Source organism: Pectinophora gossypiella, chromosome 17 (assembly GCF_024362695.1).
Source record: "Pectinophora gossypiella chromosome 17, ilPecGoss1.1, whole genome shotgun sequence".
Classification (NCBI taxonomy): Eukaryota; Metazoa; Arthropoda; class Insecta; order Lepidoptera; family Gelechiidae; genus Pectinophora; species Pectinophora gossypiella.
This window is the reverse complement of record NC_065420.1, coordinates 12,579,069-12,604,050: the sequence shown is the minus strand read 5'-3', so window position 1 is coordinate 12,604,050 and position 24,982 is coordinate 12,579,069. Positions and strand designations below refer to the sequence as shown.

The 24,982-nt window shown below is 38.7% G+C and overlaps 1 protein-coding gene across 1 annotated transcript; it reads left to right on the top strand.

Annotated features, from left to right (window-relative positions):
• Positions 1 to 15,879: 15,879 nt before the first annotated feature.
• On the top strand, positions 15,880 to 22,581 carry LOC126374212 (putative phosphatidate phosphatase). The gene is made up of 6 exons (XM_050020721.1): positions 15,880 to 16,377; positions 16,873 to 17,027; positions 18,472 to 18,662; positions 19,720 to 19,840; positions 20,398 to 20,574; positions 21,366 to 22,581. Exons 1-6 carry the CDS (start codon positions 16,287 to 16,289, stop codon positions 21,444 to 21,446), a joined length of 816 nt encoding a protein of 271 aa, XP_049876678.1. The 5' UTR covers positions 15,880 to 16,286; the 3' UTR covers positions 21,447 to 22,581.
• Positions 22,582 to 24,982: the final 2,401 nt, after the last annotated feature.

The following is a 24,982-nucleotide window of genomic DNA, read 5'->3' as shown; positions in this document are numbered from 1 at the left end:
TTTTAACTTGTTTTATTGTTTGTTGTGCTGTTGATGTTACCTACGGTACCTCGCCTGATAATAGATATCTTAGTTTATGGTGAAAAATCACTTAATAAACACTTTAAAAAAACACATTCTGATGTGAGTTTTGTTAGCAAAACAAGCAAGTTTCAGTCCACGCATAAAAACCCTCATTCAGCGCTTATCGCTATCAACCCACTAGAATCGATTAATTCTTTCAAATATTCTTCCTCTCAGACGACGCCCTGAGCTGAGGTTCGCGCCTAACTGGACACCCTCAGGTCTGTTGTCTCCCCATTTGTCCGGCCAAGTAGTTAATGCCATCTGCGGCAAATCTACAATAAGTCACGGTAAAAAAATGTGGTTTAATTAAATTGAAAGAAATCGAGGGTTTTCTAAAGAAAATAACATTACAGAAGGCGATTTTTAAAAATAGCACCTACGTGGAGACGATATGTGACAGCAATTAGCAAGGCTAACATGCGCAATGGGATAAAATTATCGATCGATTAAATAAATTTTGTCGAAATCGATAACTTTGTTTTTTTTTCCTAAAGCGCCCTGTAAACGATCGTTTTGTTTCCTAACATGCATGCCACGTGATTTTGTTAGTATTTTAATAGAACGACATGACTTATTAGGGTTCATATATTAGCACCAATCGACAAAACGACATAATTATATCGTCAGAATCGATGAAATGACTGTGACAAAATTTTATCACGTTGCGCGTGTTATACTTGTGTTTACATTCCCAGATCTCAATAAAATAAATGAACCATAGTCAAATATGGCGGAGGGTTTGGTTAGCTGTCCAAAGGGAAAATTATGCCTGTCTTTTGGGCACTTTGCCTCGGTGTGATGCTTTGGAAGAGGTTTTCTATTTAAATAAAGAATTGTCAAAGATAATTGTGTATTGTTCTCTGTGTTTGTAGATTTTAATAAATAGTGACGTGGCTAATGACTGATAACACAAAAACATTGTTTTTTTAAAATGTAGTAACCGGGACCAACGGTTTAACGTGCCTTCCGAAGCACGGATCATCTTACTTTCGGACAATCAGGTGATCAGCCTGTAATGTCCTAACCAAACTAGGGATCACAAAGTGATTTTTGTGATATGTCCCCACAGGGATTCGAACCCGGGGTCTCCGGATCGTGAGGATCGTAAAACATTTTGTTTAAAATGTACTTATAAGTCTTGGCACTAACAACATAGCATATAGTTAATTAGAAGCTTTATACTAACAAATTATGGACATGGTGTACATCTTCTTATGGGTTGTGAGGTGGAATACCAACCCCATCAACCCTGGTGTCAGGGTTATTACTGAGCCGCCAAAGGCCCCTGACATGGCTCATGTAACGACTACTCACTTACATCAGTAAGTAGTAATGTAATGTTTCTTTCTTTCTTTTCTTTAAATAAATAAAAGTATCCCTCGCTAGTGGTAACTTGTAACCGCGACCCTACAATTTATAACTAATTGAAATCCCATAATATTAGGGCAATACCCCACCCGCATAACTATACGTAATTTATAGTGTTACTGCTGTAACTACACACAATTCCGGCCAGTGATGTGACGTCCATAGGAATGTTCCCAAAGTGGGAATGCTCCTGTCTTCTTCTCTTTTATCGTGTGGGTTGTAAGGTGGAGTACCAACCTCATCAACCCTGGTGTCAGGTTTACTATTGAGCCGCCAAAGGCCCCTGACATGGCTCATGTAACGACTACTTACTTACATCAGTAAGTAGTAACAGTGACGAACGGCTTAACGTACCTTCCGAAGCACGGAATGCTCCTGTTATAAAACTCTTTAATTATAAGAAAACTGGCCGCTGTTTTTTTTTAATTTGTTCTTTGTGATCCTATCTGCCTAAAGTCTCAGGTAATAAAGCTCTTTTTACATAACTTTTATTTATTTATTTAATAATTTATTGTACACAGGATAACACAGAAACACAATAAATATGACAACATGAGGAGAGACAAAAGGCACAACTTATTTCTAACAGAAATTTCTTCCAGTAGGAACTTTTGGGCTTTTTACTGCCGTGCATGTTCCGAAAGTGGAAATATTTCCTGGAACGGTACATCATGGATTCCGGTTGACGTTCGACATCTGTTTAGTCATGTCGATATTTAGAGATATTTCAATTACTTTTTACCTGGGCTCCCTCAGGCCTGTTGTCGAAAATTTTGTATCCAATGAGAGCATTCAGCGCTCCAAATTTGTCTGACCAAATAATTAATACACGTGCAGCAAATCTACGATAAGTCAAAAAAAAATTAGAAAAGCTTAAATCCAACTAAGAAATCAAACCCGCTACCTCTGGCCCTCTGGTTTGGCGATTATGTACCTACCTAACCCAACATAACTAAAATTATTGTGAGAAATACCTATTAGGTACCTCCGACAATTGGTATTAATTTTTCCCGGATTAAAATTAATTAAAATAAGTCAAAATGTGATTTTTCAAAAAAGGCGCCCTCATTAAATGTCAAATATAACAGTGCGTCAGGGTTCTAAAGTGGGTACATGATATTTATTGCTCATGACTGTACATGGCTTTTACCATGCTGCGTTATGTACCTAGTTAGACTGCATACCCCTCTGGAAAAGGGCGTGATCTACATTAGGAAAGTGATAATTAAACCAAATTATAGTGAATTTCTTGTGAATTCTGATAACCAGTATTAATTGTGCGTTGAACTGCATTTCCCTATATTTAAACCACATTTACTATGTTTGCGTCCGACGTTAGCTTTTATTAAGGAAGTACCGAAGCGGCGCAATTGGGAAATTCGATTCGAAGAAATTGAAAAAGGGCTTTCTAAAATATCGTCGTTCTGTGAAAATGACATTCGAATGTGATTTTTCTTCTTCTTCTATCGTGTGGGTTGTAAGGTGAATTACCAACCTCATCAACCCTGGTGTCAGGGTTATTATTGAGTCGCCAAGGCCCCTGACATAGCTCATGTAACGACTACTTACTTACATCAGTAAGTAGTAACCGGGACCAACGGCTTAACGTGCCTTCCGAAGCACATTTTATCACGTTTTTCTATGAAGTCACAGTGTATTTTTTCCTACGCTTTTTCATAGAAATTCCATAGTAATTTCGTGTTTTGTCGTTTAGTAAAAAATACCTGATTTGACTAAGTCTCATACCTGTCTAGGACTTAGTGGGGAAGTAGTCTTACTTCTCCACTTTAAAAACAGACGAAAATAAAATAATATATAAATATAATAATAATGTTATTATATTAAATATCACCATCATCAGCCCATTAACATCCCCACTGCTGGGGCACGGGCCTTCCCTATGGATGGATAGGGAGATCGGGCCTTAAACCATCACGCGGGCCCAGTGCGGATTGATGGTTATTAACGACTGCTAATGCAGCCGGGACCAACGGCTTAACGTGCCTTCCGAAGCACGGAGAAGCTCGAGATGAAAACTTATTTTTTTTTTTGGTCACCCATCCTATGACCGGCCTTTGCGCAAGTTGCTTTACTTCAACAATCGCAGACCGAGCGTGTTAACCGCTGCGCCACCGAGCTCCTTTATATATTTATATAATTGTATATATTTAATTTTATTTTTGTTTTGTTTGATATTTTTGTTCTGTAAATAAATGTTTTGTTTATAAAATAAAACACCAAATGGGTTCTTCATGCCTTAAGTCGTTGACTTTACCATCGAGTGTTTCGCGGGCCCATGTTGCTCTATGGTATCGTGTTATCTGATATCGATAAATAACAGTTATAGTCCCTTACCACGCAAGTAACAGTAAAGTACGCAGTGACTTATATACAAGGACTTAAGGCCGCACGCTACAATAAAAAAATACAAAGCAGGCACATTCGTAGTTAAAAACTATTAAATAGAACGACCAGGGTGGTTAAAAAGGCCACATAAAAAGCAATATTTGAATTTGACATTTGCGCATATAAAATTAAGTGCGCAATGCACAATATTTATAAAAATGTCAAATAGCAATATTGCTTTTATAGATGAGTTGCTTTGATGTGTCCTTTAAACAGAACAGGGGGGCCTGTTCAGTACAGAAAGCGATTATATTTCAATATTTTCAATAACATAAGTAATTTTTTTTTTTTGCAATAGTCTCTACTGTCTACACGTGGTAAGAATTAGATCTATCAAAGTACGTAAGCTAGCGTTGTGCCGTTCATTAACATAGTGATGTAGCAGTCGATATTAGATCGATCGATTCTTTTCTATCTAAGAATATCTACCGAAAGTAGAGAAATAAACACACGCTCATAATCTGAGGAGTTTTGTTTATACTACGCCTACCCCGTCGGGGGCACAGGCGTGATGGTAAGTTATGTTAAGGAAAAACCATATCTGTCCGTCTGTGTGTAATTTAGAAATCTATGGCGTAGACTCTGTCAATCGTCATAAGCCATAAGCAACAGCAATTGAAGTATGATTTATCTTAGAAAATAACTTAAAATACCGTGAGAGAGTTGTTGCTTCCCGCTTTATTTATTGTTTCTTTTTTAAGAGTTTTCTGTTAGACCAATGTGATAGGTGGTGATTCGTATCGTCATCTGTAAAGGTCGAGCCAACTGTGTTAGTAAAAACTGCACTTAAGATAAATTAAAAACTCATTGGTGCAAATGCGATACCGCGGTTCGAGGCGTTCCCCGTTTGAAAAGCAAACCGGTGATTTCATCCTAAGATTAATAACAAAATGCCAAAACCTATACGTGACTTCAATAATATTAATATATATTCATAAAACAAAATATTATTCAAATTTTTAAATCACAAAACGTATTATTCTCTAAGTGACTATTTTCAATTCACTATTTTTATGACAAATTGTAATTATTTAGTTCTACTTACTTGACTTTCAATCCTTATTATGACTTGATATTCTGTACATAATAAAATTGTTGTAAGTGTGTTCGTATTACTACATTTTACTGTTTCTAGCATGTGAAACAAATTAAAATTATAAAACACTGTCTTCTTGTTATCGTGTGCGTTGTGAGGTGGAATACCAGCCTCATAAACCCTGGTGTCAGGGTTATGATTGAGCCGCCAAAGGCCCCTGACATGGCTCATGTAACGATTACTCACTTACATCAGTAAATAGTAACCGGAACCAACTGCTTAACGTGCCTTCCGAAGCACGGATCATCTTACTTTCGGACAATCAGGTGATCAGTCTGTAATGTCCTAACCAAACTAGGGATCACAAAGTGATTTTTGTGATATCTCCCCACCGGGATTCGAAACCGGGACCTCCGAATCGTGAGTCCAACGCTCAACCACTGGACCACATAGGCCGTTAATAAAACACTGTAACATCTCGTCTCAAACCAAACCAAATTTAATTGTACGCCTACCAGCAGATCACAGCGGTCCTAATATTATCTTTGTAACATCTACCCACTACACCTGTGTGTCACAATAAATGATTTGAATTTGTAATTGAATTTGAAGAATTTCTGCTTTTTCCGGGTTACAAAGACGTTCCGGGTTACACACTAACAAGCAAGCATGTTGTCTTCCGGGAGCTTGCAGCTCTGCCCACCCCATAAAGGATTACGGGCGTGAGTTGATTATGTACGGTCACGAGTACTAATATGTTTACACTTTGAAACCATATCACATTAAGTTTTTTGACAAATTAAACCGTAAGTCTCATTAAATGTCAAATATGATAGTGCGACAGGGTTCTAAAGTGGGTACATGATTTGCCCATGACTGTATGTAGTCATACTGTCTTATGTATACTGTGGCAACTGCAAGCATAAAATTTTATGACTGATCCGAGATTAGCTCGGCGAAATCAGATGGCGCTCCGATAATAATTGACATTTCGATGAAAGTTTATCGTAACAAATTACATGCATAACGGGAAATTTATTCATTTTGTAAAGGGTTGATGGCTGTTAAAACCGCGGGTTCACGACGTATTCGGGATATCTTCAAACTCAAATAAAAAAATATCAAAAACGGACCCGTCCCTGGCAAATTAGACGTTTGTTAGGAAGCCCCGCCTTTTTTTATGTAATTATTTACTTTTCTTCTTCTGTCGTGTGAGTTGTGAGGTGGATTACCAACCTTATCAACCCTGGTGTCGGGGTTATTATTGAGCCGCCAAATCTACATACATTGGTAAATTGTAACCGGGATCAACGGCTTAACGTGCGTGAGTATGTATTTATTTTAAACATCCTGCAAAAAAACAAGTAAATCTGTGAACCTTAAATTATTTTAAGGGATGTTAGCCACTTCAAGACTTCGAACACCTAGGGTTTTTTTCAAACGAGTAGATGGATTCATGCTCATACCCAGACACCAGCAACATCAGAGGGGTGACAAATGCATTACCGGCCTTTCAGATGAGAGTACGTTCTTATCTTGAAGGATTATACGTGGTACTGAATACTATTTAAGCAAGTATTCTATGTTTGAACCATCAACATCAGCCCATTAACGTCCCCACTGCTGGGGCACGGGCCTTCCCTATGGATGGATAGGGAGATCGGGCCTTAAACCATCACGCGGGCCCAGTGCGGATTGATGGTTATTAACGACTGTTAATGCAGCCGGGACCAACGGCTTAACGTGCCTTCCGAAGCACGGAGAAGCTCGAGATGAAAACTTATTTTTTTTTTTGGTCACCCATCCTATGACCGGCCTTTGCGAAAGTTGCTTTACTTCAACAATCGCAGACCGAGCGCGTTTACCGCTGCGCCACCGAGCTCATCAAAATAAATTTTGAATCATAGATATATGATATCGTGTTGTTTCAAGGATTTGTGCCCTGTTAATGGCTATAGGCCACCTCCTACTACATGGGACTTAAACATGGCAACGAGGAGTGGGTGTACAAATATATACTATACCCACACCTCTGCTTATCCCTTCGGGAACACAGGCATGACGCTATGTTCTACGGCTAGAAAGCAGCTAGGCACTTAAATGTTGCAAGATATCACTTGGTTAAACATAATGCTTGTTCAAACTCGCCCATCGATTATCTTCCATTGCCCAATGAAAACACAGACGAACCGTGGAAACCGAATTGGTCACGGCACTCAACGTACACGGTAAATGTCACAAATAATTTTAGACATACAGCTAAACTAACACTTTGTTACAGGGTCCCGTGTTAAAATACATAATGACCGCGAACACCTCCTAATTTTATTTTAAGTTACATACGCATGTTGACAAATAATATTGGAGAATGAATATAATTTCTGCAGACACCTCCTAATTTTATTTTAAGTTATACCCGTCATTTTCATATTCGCCGAAAAGGAAGAGACGTATGATTGACGACAGTTAATTTTAGAATGAAAGAATAACCCGGGCGAATAAAATAGGCATCTCATATGCAATCGGTTTGACTTGTGCCGTCAACTTAATTCTGTGAAAAACGGGACAATGCTAGGGAGATGATGACATTAAGTTTCTATTGATTCATGTTGTTAAAGAGCGAAAAAGCGCACTAGGCCATACTCTCTCTCTCTCTCTCTCTCTCTCTCTCGTTCGTATTTTCTGTCCTGCTGTACGTACCATGCTAGAGCGCAAACAGTAGAACTCTACAGAACCCTACTATGTGCAACTCGAACACGCTTTTAACCAGTTTCATATTTATTTCCGATACTAGTTTATATTGTGTTATGCAATGTTATGATATGCTAATAAGCATTTATATGTTGGGAAATCAAGAGGGACAGACGAACTGAAAAGAACCTTCTCACTGAGAGTAAATTACATCGAAAGAATTCAGCCTAAGGGTGGTATTAATAAACCAATCTCAGCTGTGAGACTGCCCTCAAGATCATGTCAATGTGACAGTTCTCATATAAAAACAGGGACTTGAGCATGATCTTGAGAAGTCTCAGCTGAGATTCGTTTATTAATACCACCCTAAGTAATATTCATACTCAAAATTCTAGATAGATGGCTCCGGCGTCGGATTAAAGACGATACATAAAAACGAATCACGACGACACGAAACGACGCGAAACACGGACGATCGAAAGAATTTCGCATGGACAGGAGGAGGATCCGGTGGTGTAATGGTTAACACGCTCGTCCTGGCTTGCAAGAGCTGCTGGCTCAGATCCCGTCCGAGACAGACTTTTTCGATTTAATTTTGCTCTTTGGAGATCGTATGTCGTTTTTTATTGTATTAAAATGTATATTTTATTGAAGATTTAAGTATATTTTTTTTATATTCATATTAGTCAGCGCACCCCTGATGCCGGGCAGCAGCGGTATCAGTACTGGTTGGAGGCCGAGGAAATGGATTCTGGTAGGGCTCTAGCTAGAACAACACCTATTGAGAAATTGGTCGGTGTACAGCGGAACGGAAGGCGATTGGGGCAACCACCGTTCTACACGCCCTATCTATGGAGTATTGAAGGCGATTACTCCACCGACAAGAGCGCAGCTCTTAAATAAAGAGAGAGATTAGTCAGTGTTTTGTGTCGTCAGTGATTTCCAGAATGATACATTCCTGGCAGTAAAAAAGGCCCAAAAGTTATGTAAAAAGAGTTTTATTACCTCTAGGCAGATAGGATCAGAGTACAAGAAAAGAATTTGAATAAAAATTGCACCAGTGTCATTACTATCAAAGAGTTTTTATAACAGGAACATACCCACTTTGGAAACATTTCCGGAACGATACATAACTGTTCTGGCTATTACACTATAGATGTCACTTTACTCTCTCACTGTACCTACCTACTTTACTTTTAAAACCCTTATGAGTAGATGGAAGAGGCTAATGTCAATAATATAGAGATAGTAATAGAATGTTGAAGCGTTTCGATAGTGCACCTTTATGTATTTTTTTATTAAATGACAAGCGTTTAGATTACGCTATTATCGACGAGTATAATTTCGATTGCTTATTTCGAAATAGATTTAAATGTCTTTCATCACATTTCTCTCGGTGGGAAAAAGAAGCTGATGTCGTTTAAATACCGGCTTAGTGATACAGATACATAGTTACATAAACTCCCGTTAGTCCCGGCCCGTGGCTATTAGCCGTAAAAACCCCGCACCAACCCAGGAGTGGAGCAGTGTGGTGGAGTAATTTAATTATGCTCTATACCCCTCCGGTTGATTGAGGGTCCCAGCAGTGGGACGTATATAATATAGGCTGTTTATGTATGTTTATACTTTATACTTGTCACCTTATGTCGCCTTATGTCACCTTAAGTCACCCTCGATTGTCATAAACATTTGCAACGCGGATATACATATTTATGGAATGTGTACTTATTTATGGAAATATTTGTTGACGTGTAATATTTATTATGAATAAAGAATTGAATTGAATTATAGTCCCTGGTAAAGTGCTAACTAGTAGTTCTGCCGACCCCCATAGGAGTGTGAGAATGAATAATCGTTTACATTTATGACAAGACTTCCGTCGTACAAGTTTAAAGGTTAAAGGTATAGATAGTCTTGTATGATTATTTATCTATGTCACGGCGCACGTGATCTGTGTGGGCTTAGTAAACAAATGCAGGTTTCACCAACCATGATTGTTGGTAGTTTTTACTGCACTGATCCAAGTTGCTGTTAAACCATAGTGATTTTTTTAACAAATAGCTCATTTTAAGCTTAATTAAGTTGGGTTTAGAACGGTAAGGTTGCCTGGAAGAGATTGCTACCTAGCAATAAGGCCGCCTATTGTACTCATTCTATTTCTCTTTTGTTTTGTGTTTTGTTTTTCCTGTTTGTGCAATAAAGTATTTGTTATGTTATGTTATGGTTAGACGAACATACAGCCAAAATAGGTCTATTATGTAACTCGATGGATAACTGACATCTGTCAAAAATCTAACTTTTTATACACACACACGCATTAACTCAGGCCTATTTCCCACCGGGGTAAGCAGAGACTGTGGAATCCCTTGCTTCCTCCACATTCATCAATCGTTTCATACACGCATGCCGGTTCAGAGTCAATTGTTATGAACCTTTTCTAAGGACATCTCCAATTTGGTCAATGTACGTCCTTCTAGGTCTTCCTCTGCCAGTCCTATAATCAACCTTCGCTTTATATACTGCATTCGTAATCCCAAATTATCCTTCATCCGCTCACTTCTAACGTTTTATACTTAGTATGTATTTATTGCAATATAATTGTATATTAATTCCGTGAGACGCAGGACGAAATTTCTACATGAAATTTTACGCATGCGGGCTGATGCGTAAGCAAATCCGCATGACACTAAAAGCTTCCTTATTGGGCATGGGTCTTTAAGGTGACTATTATTTTTGTAAAAATGTCCTGTAAAATTTTCGGGCTAGATCATCATCAGCCGTACGACGCCCACTGCTGGGCATAGGCCTCCCCCAAGGATCTCCACGACCATCGGTCCCGCGCTGCCCGCATCCAACGGCTAGATTACCAGTGAAAAAAGGGAAAACGCTAGAGAAATAATAAAAGTATACTTACTTTAATCATCAGGGATACGGGTGAAGACCTCAACGTCTGCAGAGGCGGAGATGGGAGCCATCAGTATGGCAATCCAGGACGGAAGACGCGAGTCACAGGGACTGTGACCTGGAACCTGAGAGAGGGCAGCAGTAACTGTCAGTACTATTCAGAGGCGGAGGACAGGAGTTCTAGTACGACTTTGAAATATACTACTCTGGGCGCCATCCCACTCGCGTCAGACAGAGTACTGCGGGGCGGAAGGGAAGAGGGAACCCTTTTTTTCCTATTTTTCTCTAAAAATGGGCGACATCCCACTCGCGTCAGAGTACTGTGGGGCGAAGGCAAGAGGGAACCCATTTTTCCTATTTTTCTCAAAAAAGTAGCGTGGAGAATGCTACACCGATAAGAGCCTCTTAAATTAGTAATGACTTTAATCATCCTAACGACATACGATAGTACATCTGTACTATAATTGTACATACAAACACATACGGAAGTCCAAACAGTGTTCGTTTATTCCCGTTTTAACTTAGAAACTGGTTAATCTTGAACAAATAACAATTGAACAATATTTGGACTAGCTGTACCTACTACTGGCCATGACTTTTACCATTAAAAAGTATTGGAATGATTGACAGCTGAGGAGCTCGGTGGCGCAGCGGTTAACGCGCTTGGTCTGCGATTGTTGAAGTTAAGCACCTTTCGCAAAGGCCGGTCATAGGATGGGTGACCACAAAAAAAAAAGTTTTCATCTCGAGCTCCTCCGTGCTTCGGAAGGCACGTTAAGCCGTTGGTCCCGGCTGCATTCAGTCGTTAATAACTATCAATCCGCTCTGGGCCCGCGTGATGGTTTAAGGCCCGATCTCCCTATCCATCCATAGGGAAGGCCGTGCCCCAGCAGTGGGGACCATAATGGGCTGATGATGATTGACAGCTCACGCTTGTCACAGCGCCATCTATATTGTTTTTTTTCGGCTTTTTGGCGGGAAACGGGAACGGGACAGTTGCTTTCTTCATTGAATAATCTAAATAATTAATACGAAGTGGTGTTTTGTGGTTAATGATCGCATTAAGTTAGTCGGAAGACATTCGCGAGTGTTATTATATCGGAGTATTCAATAAACAAAGTGTATCTGCCTATTTTCGCTTCGTGTCAGGAAGCCGCTTCATAACTCAAAAGTTTATGCGGACTTTTGAGTTAATTCGTTTGGGGTTCGGAGTAGGAGTCTACTCCGAGGGTGGGGGCTCAGGTTTCATCATCATCATCTTTCATCATTTCATCAATCATCAAGAAAAAAAATACGTAAGACATGGCTGTATGGGCATAGCTCCCTTTGCCTTACCCTTCGGGGAAAACCAAAACAAAAAAAAAAAATGTTTTTGAGGAACCTAGCCTGGAAAGTCCCTCGTCAATTTTGCATGCGTTATCGAGTGCTCATTTTATAGCAATAGTTCCTAACAGCAAAATCTCATACAACAATAGCCAATTATGCGCTTTATATTCCGGCCAAGTAGTTAATGCCATCTGCGGCAAATCTACAATAAGTCAAAAAAAAAATAAAAAAATGCGCTTTATGTGCCTGATATTTAAGCTCAACGCATACAGAGGCGATCAACTTTCGCCTTAGGAGCGCTCTCGTGTGGGTTGTGAGGTGGATAACCAACTTCAGCAACCTTGGTGTCAGGGTTATTCATGAGCCGCCATAGGCCCTAACATGGCTCATGTAACGACTACGTACTTACATCTGTAAGTAGTAACCGGGCTTAACATACCTATTACTTTCGGACAATCAGGTGATCAGCCTGCAATGTCCTAACCAAACTAGGTATCGCAAATAATAATAATAAAACACTTTATTGCATACAAATTTACAAGACATTTACAGGATAATCCTATTCAGAAGTGGACAAAGGCAGCCTTATCGCTAAGAGCGATCTCTTCCTGACAAACTTCGACAGAGGATACAGTGTAGCACAAAGTGATTATTGTGGTATGGCCCCAACGGGATTCCAACCCGGGACCTCCAGATCGAGAGCCCAGCGCTCAACCACTGGACCACGGAGGTCGTTATAGAGCGACAACAGGAGTCGTAGATGAGAAGTATTGAAATCGGTAATCGTATTTGACTCGCACTCAGTGGCGGTGATGGGAGCCATCGGTACGGTAATGCAGAGCGGAAGGGGCAAGTCACAGGAAATGTAACCTGGAACCTGACAGAGGGCAGCAGTAACTGTCAGTACTATTCAGAGGCGAAGGACAGGGGTTCTAGTACGTCTTTGAAATAGACTACTCTGGGCGCCGTCACACTCGCGTCAGACAGAGTACTGCGGGGCGGAAGACAAGAGGGAGGATATTGTATATTTATAACGCCACTATTATGGTGTATATTATAAATGAATAAATACATTTACACGTACAGCGTGGTCTCATACATGTTTACTTAAATAAAATCCCGATCCCCAGTCCGCACAACACTCGCGCTATCACCTCTATCTGCTTTATCCAACGCCTGCGCACATACAATGCTAGGCAAAACAACTACTGCAAATAGTAAAATTGTATTCCCCCTGCCTCGTGTTCAAAAGCCTACCGTAATCTAAAACCAGCATTTTATTATAGGCGACACTAAAAGAGACACAAAGAACGATCCTATCTGCTTGATTAAAAGCTACAATTGAAATGACCACATTAAAATCCTTTTTCTTAATCTGAACGCACCATTACGAACATTAAAAATGGAATGATAAAGAACTATTTTTATGAAGACAAAAGACGCGTACAGTCATGAGCAATATAATGTACCCACTTTAGGACTCTGTCGCACTAACATATTTGACATTTAGTGAGACTTACAGTTCAATTTGTCAAAAAACTTAATGTGACATGGTAGCAAAGTGTATACATATTAATGCTCGTGACCGTACTGGTTTCTTTAGGAGCCCGCAGTTTCGAATACTTAGGTACAGAGTGTTACTGACATCGTAACGAATACTCAGGGGGATGATTAGATTGATATTTATCATTCTGAGTTAATATCAAGTGAAATTTTTCGTCGCAACGTTTTTTATGGCAATATATAGGGCTATATCAAGGGGGTTATAATGGCCATATCTATCGAAGCAATTCATATAAGAAATCAATATTGCTATTTGACATTTTGTTTGTATTGCGCACTTACTTTTGTATGCGCAAATGTCAAATTGCAACATTGTCTTAGATGAATTGCTTCGATGTGGCCATTTTAACTTCCCAGGTCGATCGATTCTTTTCTATCTAACATTACAAGTAATAAGACAAAAGTAAAGTGCTAAATCATTTTGGTTGTCGTTATAAGCGGTAAACAGTACATACATTTATCCTCTTAAGACCGAGATTTCCAGACACAATAGTTAAACAATGGGGTTTGGATTTATAAAGACCATTTTGTCTTAGGAGGATATATTTTGTTAAAATTGTTCATAAAAAAATGTGTTAATATAGATTTATAGTTTATGTAGTTTAGTATTAATATAGTTTGTGAATGCTGTGTACGCATGTAACTGGCAGGCATACTTATATTATATACCAAGTCTTTCTATTTATAATGCTGTCTGTAAAAGTTCTATATGTATGTGTGTGTACCTAAATAAATAAATAATACACCTCTGCTCTGCGGGGATACAGGCGTATTGCTACTCTAATCGCACTTTAAAAACCTACGGACCCCCACAATAAAGATTTCCTTTTTTACGGCGCGTCGTGTGTGGGCAACGGTAAACATCGGTCTTAGTCGGATGTTGGTCAACCGTGTTTTTATCATCGTTAATTTACAACAAATGTTAATCAACTGTGCTGATAAGGGTTATCCATGGATTAACCATGGGATTACTATGAAGGGTATACGATATGGGGTTTATGGGGTTTGGCAATGTACAGCGGATAAACCTTTTATGGTGAAATGACCTTAATACTTCAACAAGTACTGACAAAATGTTAATCAAATAGCTAACTAAAAAAAAATTGGCATAAAAGCGATGTCGAAAACCAACATAGCTCTAAAAAACTATTAAGTGTTATGGTTTGTATAGTATGACAAGTTTTATAAGTACCAGTCGAAACCCTGCTAAGTTTTGATTTTAATATCAGCAATGGACACTGAGTGAAAAAAAAAACAGTGGCAAAAGCTATTGTAAGTAACATTATTATATTAAAATAATTACAATTTTAAGTAAGTAGGTACTAAAATGATACGTGAAAGCCTCCATGAACCTGGCATGATCACGGTGTTCAAAGCTAAAATTAGAAAAAATAACAACATTACTTATAATTATTTTATAGCAATGAAAAAGTTGGTGTAAATCTCAGGTGTAAATAATGCACGACATGCGTGCGGCCAGTATTACGAAAACTTGGCCTGAACACTACTGTGCGCTTAGATTAATATTTATTTACCCTACCTGTCTTAAACAGAAATGTTTGTATTTTGTACCTACTTCCTTCTAAAAATGAATAAATGTATGAAAATTGGCTGTATTTTTATCTAAGAACCTACCTACATAGGTTACTACTTACTTATTGAATTAGAAAATTATGTGTTTCCTCAAGTAATTTGGTCCCTACTCTTATTACTTGCACGGCGCGGAAACCGTTGCATAATGTATTTAATATCATTATCTGACAAAAACAACAGAACTGTTGTTTAGGACTTTTTCTAATTTTCTCGAGCACGCAAGGTGTAAGTAGTATATAAATAACTACCTACTTGACATGTTATTATTTTCCTTCAATGCTCATGCACGTACATAACATCAGTTAAATTGCCCCTAATAGAATTTACGGTTATAAAGTTTTACGAGTCAAGTTCGAAAGTTCGCGATGTTGACATACTGTCCATTGATTCGTCGTTTCGATCGGTCTCAATAAAAAACTTTCCAGACGTTCGCCAAACAAACGCAGATGGCGCTGTACAGATTTGTCTTCGTTTCGTTTAAGCTAAATTTATTCTATATATTTTTTGGGGAACGTAGCCTGGACAGTCCCTTATTAGTCTGAAACAACAGATTGTACAGACAAATCGTAAGGACGATCTATGTTTAAAAATAACAATACAAACTAAATCCACACAGTATGAATTCCTGCATAAAAAAAACTTTAACCAACAACCGAACATTTCTGAACGTATACGTAACTGTCAGATTTGACAGCAACGTTCTTAATAATAGTGTACACGTTTTCATATTTTACTGCTTTTCGAATTTAAAATAAATAATACAACTTTAATAAGATTTTTTTAAATTATTACCTTTTTTATTATATACCTATCATTATTATATCTAGGTATATTTTGTAAAGATAAGAACAATTAAAATGCTTAAAGCGATTTTGGTAGTCGTCAAGAGTCGTACTTTAGTTAAGTAGTTTCCGAACGCACTCTGTTATGTCCTCTTGCGGTTTATATTTTTTGTACTTTTCTTTCGAATTCAAAGAAAAATATCGTATAAACCGCGAATTTTCTTATTATCGGAGCTTTTCTTTATACTTTATTAATTAATTTATTAAAAAATTGTAGAAGTAGCTCATACTCGTAATGTTACGACATGGAATTGCGCTTATATTTCAAGCGCTCGATTAAATGAGATAATTTGGTATTGTGTAAATTATGATTAGCGGGAAAATAATTACTTATTGAATCATTCTCAACCGTAAAGGTACAGTATTTATGAGTCAGAGATATATTACTTTACTCTTTGGTCAGAGATGACATCGTCTCATTAAAACATACACCTAGTAACAAGTTTTATTTGAATTATAATTGCGTGTACATAAAAAGTGTGTAAACTGCGATGGATACTTTCAACACGATCGTGGAGTTCCTGAATGACTTCGTATTTTATGTTCAAATGAAATGGAACCAGACAAATCGGTTTTTACGAGGTATGTATTACTTTCTTTTATTTAATATTTTTATCCCCCTGGATGCGGGCAGCGCAGGACCGATCGTCGTGGAGATCCTTGGGGGAGGCCTATGCCCAACAGTGGGCGTTGTACGGCTGATGATGATCCCCCTGAGGAAAGGGGACCGTACACGGTGCAGCCATGTATGTATTCTTTTAATTTTTTTTATTTACTTTCACCAGAAGCAGGTCATTATCTGAGCATATTCAATGTTCATTTTATATTATAATATAATTAATAATAGATATTATTATTAATAATTTATTTTATCATGATTATTTTATATTAGTTAGTAATATTAGGTAACTACTCTGCTTATCTCAGTAAATAAAATAAAGTGTGGGACACTAGGATAAGAAACCAAGCTGGAAAGTACATTAAGTTTATCCCTAGTTACATAATCTAAATTGGTATATAAGACTGTCAAATTTCGCATTTATAACATACATATTTTTGTATTTAATTGTCTTTCAGCACTCTTCTTAGTACTGGTGTTTGAGCTTCAAATCTACCCTACGAGGAAGCTAGGGTTCCGTTGCAATGACTCATCACTATCATACCCGTTCTACGGAGACACAATCAGTTGGAAATGGTTACTGGCCGTTTGTTCTTTGGCACCGTTACTCGTTGTAAGTTGAATAGAATAGATGAATAGTTGTAAGTTATCAACTGTAAAACTCATCAACTCTTTCAAAAATAGACTTGACAAATATATGAACAATCATGAACACAAGTGAAGTGATAAGTACGCGTCAGCACAATGTGCTGCCTGTGCTTCCAAAATAATAATAATAAAATCAAAGCCTCCATTACATTATCTTTGTTAATTGATGATGATGATGATCTCCAACCAATTTCGGCCATCGCGACCACTTAGCAGTATGTAAGGAACCTTTGATGCACAAGTCAAACTCACACTTGACCAGTTTTTCTTAATCAATTATTAATTATCGATTGTAGTGACAATACACTATGCCACTATCATGTAATTAAGAAAATTATGCAATAAGACACAATGTGACAGTACAAGATTAGTTCAATGATAAATCTTATCACAATTAAGATAAAATTTATGAATGGCGTCTGCAAGTTTAAACATTATAACATACATACATAAGTTCACAACTATAATCCCGATTCCGCTAGTCCTGTCTGGATGTCCTGGGTTCGATTTCCCATGGTGACATGTCTAACAGAAGCGCTTGTGACACTTGTGACTGTCCCTGGATTAGTCATTGCAAGTAGAAATCAGTTAATTGTCTGAATGGGCATGTTATTCAGTAGATCCTGGCTACCAGTTACTTAAGTATGTAATGCGTACATGAACCATATCAGGTGCTTTTTGTGGATCAATAACCCTGGCACCAGGGTCCAAGATCGAACCGAAAAGCAGAAACCACCGAAAAGTATCCACATCCGAAGGACGTTATATACAAACACGATGACCCGATTATCATAGAAGCGGCCAATTAGCTCGCGACAACAAACACTTCCGAACCCCGATACCGACCCCGCCGGCGTGGTCGACGATTTCCCTACTAGGGACGTCCTGAGCCGAGGTTCGCGCTCAACTGGGCACCCTCAGGACTGTTGTCTTAAATTTTGTACTGGGTGAGAGGCCTCAGCGCTCCCCTTTGGCCGGCCAGGTAGTTAATGCGGCAAATCTACAATAAATCACGTCAAAAATTTGGTCCAAGATGTCAGTTATTGGTTCTACAATCCACACGACATAAGAAGAAGGACGTAATTAGGAATTAACCATGTGTATTATGTTTCAATGTTGAGCTCGGTGGCGCAGCGGTAAACTCGGTCTGCGATTGTTGAAGTTAAGCAACTTTCGCAAGGGCCGGTCATAGGATGGGTGACCACAAAAAAAATATCGAGATCCTCCGTGCTTCGGAAGGTACGTTAAGCCGTTGGTCCCGGCTGCATTAGCAGTCGTTAATAACCATCAATCCGCACTGGGCCCGCGTGATGGTTTAAGGCCCGATCTCCCTATCTATCCATAGGGAAGGCTCGTGCCCCACCAGTGGGGACGTTAATGGGCTGATGATGATGATGATTATGTTTCAGATGTTGATAGTAGAACAAGTATGCCAAGACAAAGAAAAGGCGAGAAAGCGATCGCTGAGGTGGTTCAGGGAGTACATGTTTGGATATCTAGTGAACCTAGCATTTGTGCAATTCCTTAAGACCATGATGGGATGCCCAAGACCACATTTCTTTCATACATGTCTGCCTAAAGAAGCTCTTACGTGTAAAGAGTAAGTATCTCTGAATCTTCTTCCTTGCGCTATCCCACTTTAGGTGGGGTCGGCTCTCCTAATTTTGCGGCGCCATGACATTCTGTCTAGGGTTGTCGGGTCGGGTAAATTTTCATCTTCTAAGTATTTCTGAATGAACTTTTTAATTTTTTTTTCGGTTTTTGTTTGGATAAAAAAAAAATCACAAGTTTGTCTGTCCGAAAACTTACAAACATATAACTATGTAATTTTTCGTCAGAATTGAGCTCCACAACTTTTTCCGATTGGTGGAAACCAGGGGGGTTAAAAAGGCCACATAGAAGCAATTCATCCAAAAAAGCATTATTGCAATTTGACATTCGCGCATATAAAAGTAAGTGCGCAATGCAACAAATGTCAAATTGCAACTTGACTCTCACTTTGAGATCGCAGGTCCGAATCCGAGCATAGGCCTAAACCAATGATTCATGTTTGGATTTTTTCCTTCACATCGTGAGAAAATCCACATTCCCGAGAAATGCTTTTCGGAGGTATGTGACCTAACCTGTCGGAAGGTTAGACAGACAGTCGCTTCTGTAAAAAACCGGACCTGTCAAATCTTCAGGTTAGGTAGACCCTGTGAAAAATGGGATAATGGCCCCGATTCCTGCAGATACCGCCTAATTTTATTTTATAAGTTATATCCGTCATTTTCATATCCGTCGAAAAGGAAAGGGACGGATGATTCACAGCTCTTAATTTTAGGAAGAATGAGTAAATGAATGAATAACCCGGGCGAATCAAAAGGTACGTCGCTGGTATGCAATCCGTTTGACGTGCTGTCTACTTAACTGTGTCGGGTTATTGACGGATGTAAAATTTTTATACGGTTGGTTTAGATTTGTGCTTAAAATTGACGTGTGTTCCATAAATTTTATGCTTGTCGATTACCCGTCCCTTTTCTTTTCGGCGGATAAGAAAATGACAGATATAACTTAAAATAAAATTAGATGGTATTTACAGGAATTAGCACCAATGTTGTGAGATGAATAAGCATCAAATAAATTAAGCTATTAAATAAATTAATAAATCATTTTAGGTCAGAGTTTGTTACCAAGTACACATGCACGAAGACAAATTCAGACTGGCTGTACCAGTCGGACCGCAGCTTCCCATCTGGGCACACCTCGCTGGCCGTTCATTCAGCTTTATTCATCATTGTAAGTTCATAGGAAGTACCTTTCAATCTTTACCGCCTAACGCCCACTGAGGGACATTCCAGTGACAAAATCTTTATTAAAAAAATAAAAGAACTTCTCTTTAATAAATGTTACAACGGCCTCTGTGGACCAGTGGTTGAGCGTTGTGCTCACGATCCGGAGGTCCCGGGTTCGATTCCAGTGGGGACATATCACAAAAAATACTTTGTGGTCCCTAGTTTGGTTAGGACATTACCGGCTGATCACCAGATTGTCCAAAAGTAAGATTATCCGTGCTTCGGAAGGCACGTTAAGCCGTTGGTCCCGGTTACTTACTAATGTAGTCGTTACATGAGCCATGTCAGCCTTTGGCGGCTCAATAGTAACCTTGACACCAGGGTTGATGGGGTTGGTAATCCACCTCATAACCCACATGATAGGAGAAGAAGAATGATTACTTGTGGATATACTCACCTAGATCGGGACAACACACCTGTTGTCAGGTTGTCACTAACACCCTTTTTATACAGGGTGTCCCACTGCTGAGCACAGAAAAAAAATCTGAAATTATGTTTCAGTACTACCTCCACCGTCGGGTACCGAACGCGGCACATTCAATCATAGTGAAGATACTACAAACCATTACTTTAGCCGTAGCGGTGTGGTGCGGTGTGTCTCGCATTATGGACCGGCGACATCACAAAGGTGACGTCATGGTGGGCGCGCTCATTGGGTTCGCAGTGCTTGTCTACACGGTATGATATACTTAACACTACTTGGCCGGACAAATGGGAAGCGCTGAGGGCTCTCAGGCCAGGGTGCCCAGGTCCGCGCGAACCTCGTTGTCCAATCTGATCAGCATTTGAAGCAAATACTTTCCGATCCTAAACAGCTCCGCATCAGAGATACACAGTACGGCTTGGCCAAACTATAACTCTGGATCATTTGTTTTTATAAATCATATTTAAATCTTGGGTAAATTGTACCGCCCACAATCCAGAGAAATGCATTTTTGGAGGTATGTGAACTATTTGTATTGGGCTGGTTTTCTCTTTGCGGGTTGGAAGATGAGACAGGCAGTCGCTTCTTTAAAAAAACGGACCTGTCAAATCTTCAGGTTAGCGGACCCTGCGAAAAACGAGATAAGGCTAGAGATGATGTTCAAATTCTGGTGAAAAAAAAAAACAAAATGGCGGAAAAACAATATGGCCGCCTTACAAAGTGTATTTGTTCAACCGTTAGAAGTAGGTGGGTTATTTTCGAAAAAATACAGTTACATCTAGTTTTTATAAGTATACTTGCTGTGGAGCAGCGTGGTACAGTAAGATCCATACCCCTCCCGTTGGTTCAGGGGAGCCCTGAGCCCAGCAGAGGGACGAATACATACATAGACTATTTATATGTTATGTATGTAAGTCTACTTACGTTGAGGTATTCTTTGTATGTGCCTTTGAAGCCTGAAATAAATGGTTTAATTTATTATAATACCGTAGTTACTGGATGTTTATTATGCTGACAATAATTACACTGTTTTTTTTCTTTTCAGACTCACACTTTATGCAATAAATTCAAGTGTCGAAGTGATCCGCCTACGAATGACGACGAAGGGGAAATACCTTTAGAATAGAAAAAAATATATAATATAAGAGAAATATTTTATGTAAATGAATGATATTCTTACCTATAATAGGTACGCCTGGCTCTATTGTATTATTATTATTTGTCTATTGAGAAGGCTCGAAGGCAGCCCGAATGGCCACTGCGATCTAGCTAGATCTATTGTGGCTGGCTCTATTACATACACTACTCTATTTCAAAGGATCCTATATTGCAATCGCTTTAGTGGAGAGCGTAACCTGTTATCTAAGTAGTTATTTTTTTATCCAGGATGTTAGTGACACCGTAACGAAAACTTGGGGAAAAACTCAGACCATGATTCTAAGTTGATATCTAGTGGAATTTCCTGTTTAAAATAATTTTCAGTTCCATGTTGTGCTTTAAGCCGCGTAGAACCCAAACTTAAAATAAAAATGTCAAATTATTGAAACAATCAATTCCAGCCACCATCGCGACGCAGCAATAACTCAAAATCTTAAACATTTCCGACAAGAAAAACAACTACCCTCGTTTTTAGTACAGTCATGAGCAATATAATGTACCCACTTTAGGACTGTGTCGCACTATTATTTGACATTAAATGAGACTTACAGTTCAATTTGTCAAAAAAGTTAATGTGACATGGTACCAAGGTGTATACATAATATTAATGCTCGTGACCGTACAATCAAGTACACATTAATTTTTTTTTCTTTACTGTGTCCCTAACACCTCGTAAAGGGGTTCTTACATCTACCTGTCCGACAGGCTAGAGGCGTCAAGGTCTCGGTGGTTGCAATGGTTGCTCCCAACCAACTCCCGTTTCCCGATCAGTCGTTCAATCGGCTTGCCGAACTTCATGTGACGTCACCAATCGGGGATCGCCATCTTGGCTGCTTACGCGGTACGACAGAATCAAATCGATGTTCGATTTGCTCCAATCTGAATCGGCTTCGTCTTAGCCGGGCCCCTGATCGTGTAATCTAATAGCAAATCGGCGGGTCGTTACCATGGTAACCACGATCTCGAGCGAGTTGGAGTAACCATGGTAACACCCGTGACCTTGACTCATCTAGCCAGGCAGGTAGGTGTAATAAGCCCTTATACTAAGTGTATCTGTCTGTGTTAAAAAGTTAGTGTGCGCTCTCCTAGTGAGATGGCTGGTGATAGTTAGATTTTTTTAGCTACAGCTTTAATAATTTAAGAAAATGTTAGATGGCGTTGCGAACCCTGCCAATGCTCATAGTTCTTACTGTGAGCATACCAAATACCCAAGCACGCGGTGCCAGATCTGATTCAATGCGTTTTACCCTTAGGGTTGAACCACATCTTTTCTGTCAGTACCTCATCCTATCTATCTATGCGTCCTTTTCTGTTACTCCGTTATTTGCTAAGAGCAAGAGAGAGCGACCGCACGCTTACGTTCGTTATCGCCTACTCGATTCTATCGCGTGCGGTTGTTCTCGCTCTAGCAAATGACGCTTCAGAGTAACAGAAAAGGATAGAAACATATTAAAGTGCTAGAGGTGCTAACAAATGTGGTTTGATCCTTATGATGGCTAATAGTGGTGCTAATTCTTGCAGACGCCATTTAATTTTATTTTAAGTTATATCTGTCATTTTCTCATCCGCTGAAAAAGAAAGGGACGGGTAATCGACAGGCATAAAATTTATGGAATACACGTCAATTTTAAGCAGAAATCTAAAACAACCGTCTAAAAATTTTACATCGGCCAATAACCCGACAGAATTAAGTAGACAGCACGTCAAACGAATTGCATATGAGCGAGATGCCTATTTTATTCGTACGGGTTATTCATTCATTTTAAAATTAACTTGTTGACAATCATCCGTCCCTTTTCGGCGAATAAGAAAATGACGGGTATAACTTAAAATAAAATTAGGTGTCTGCAGGAATTGGAGCCATTAAATAGACAATTATATTTTGTTACGCGTAAGATTAATTTATTTTTAGAGTAGTAAATATGAAGTTTGAATAGTCTTAATTCTAGTAATGCACTATGATTTAATAGGCTACTTGACAACCTAGTCAAATGAGATAGTATTCACGAAACGTCAAACTATAGTTTTATTTGGAGTTGGTATGGAAATACTGTCCTGTGACGTCATCAATGAAAGCGCTCAAACGCCGTTCCCATTGTTACGTATTAGAAAAGTAAAATGAGATTTAATTTTGATCATCCTAATCTGGCTTCTATTTCTAAATTAGTATTTTACAATTTATCTTAGACCCTATTGTAGTTACCTATACGGATATTTAGATGATCATATTCCGTGAAAAAAGATATCGTATACGTTTAACCAATCGTGATAAAGTATATAATACTGTCTGATATCTGAGTATTAATTAATATTATGTTGCTGTGAATTATTTTTAACGTTCTAAAGGCCCTGATTCCTACAGAGACCACCTAATTTTATTTTAATTTACTTATTTCTGTTACTATCTTATCCACCGAAAAGGAAAAAGAGACGGGTAATCGACTTTCATAAAATTTATGGAACATACATTGTTATAACGGGTTCTTACTGCGTTTAAAATAGGGATATGAGACTCCCGATATTTCGACACTGTTGAAAGTCCCGTGATCATGGCACTTTCAAATCGATTCATTTTATTTACTATAACACATAAAATTCAAAAAGGTGTTGTGATGTGTTCGGCCTGCATGCAGGCGTACAAATATTAAAAAATAAATAATGAAACAAAAAAAAACATTAAATAAATAAATTAAAAAATAATTATTTTTTACATTGGCCAATAATCTGACAGAATTAAGATGATAGCACACGTGAAACGGGTTTGCATGTTAGCAAGATGCCTATTTGATTCGTCCGGGTTATTTAATAATTCTGTCATTAATTTTAAAACCAACAGCTGTCAATCATCCGTCCCTTTCCTTTTCGGCGGATAAGAAAGTGACACGTATAACTTTAAATTAGGTGTCAGGGGTAAACAGGAATAGGCTAGTTTCCAACTAGTCAAATGAGTTACTTTTTACTAAATGTCAAAACACGAAATTACTATGGAATTTGTATGAAAAAGCACACTGTGACGTCATAGAAAAACGTGATAAAATATCGTACTTATTATTACATTTTTTCTTGATTAAAATTCATAAATAAGTTAAATTTAAAAAAGGAATGTTTTTCGTTAAATTTAGATGTCTTTATTTTGTTATTAGAATTTCATAATTTATCTTGAACCTAGTCGTCGTACACAACCCGAGTACCCATACATCCACCGGTAGTGAAGCCAGTGGGTGCGTGGTTCGTGAGGGGTCTGCAGAAATCAGGGCCAGTATCTATTAGTCTAAGATTAGTCTTCGTTGATGATAGATCAAATATGGAACATCACAAAAAGTAACGATTCTGTTTAAGCGGAGTCAAACCTGGCCTACTATTATAGAGCATTTGGGTGATACGTACATACATAAACAGCCTATATACGTCCCACTCCTGGGCAAAGGCCTCCCCTCAATCAACCGGAGGGGGTATGGAGCATACTCCACCACGCTGCTCCACTGTGGGTTGGTGGAGGTGTTT

What these genes read in the sequence shown, in the direction of transcription:
- LOC126374212 (XM_050020721.1), top strand. Translation starts at nt 16,287, where the DNA reads ATGGATACTTTCAACACGATCGTGGAGTTCCTGAATGACTTCGTATTT. An exon ending in GACAAATCGGTTTTTACGAG is followed by an intron (nt 16,378 to 16,872) that starts GTATGTATTACT and finishes ATTGTCTTTCAG; the next exon opens with CACTCTTCTTAGTACTGGTG. An exon ending in CTTTGGCACCGTTACTCGTT is followed by an intron (nt 17,028 to 18,471) that starts GTAAGTTGAATA and finishes ATTATGTTTCAG; the next exon opens with ATGTTGATAGTAGAACAAGT.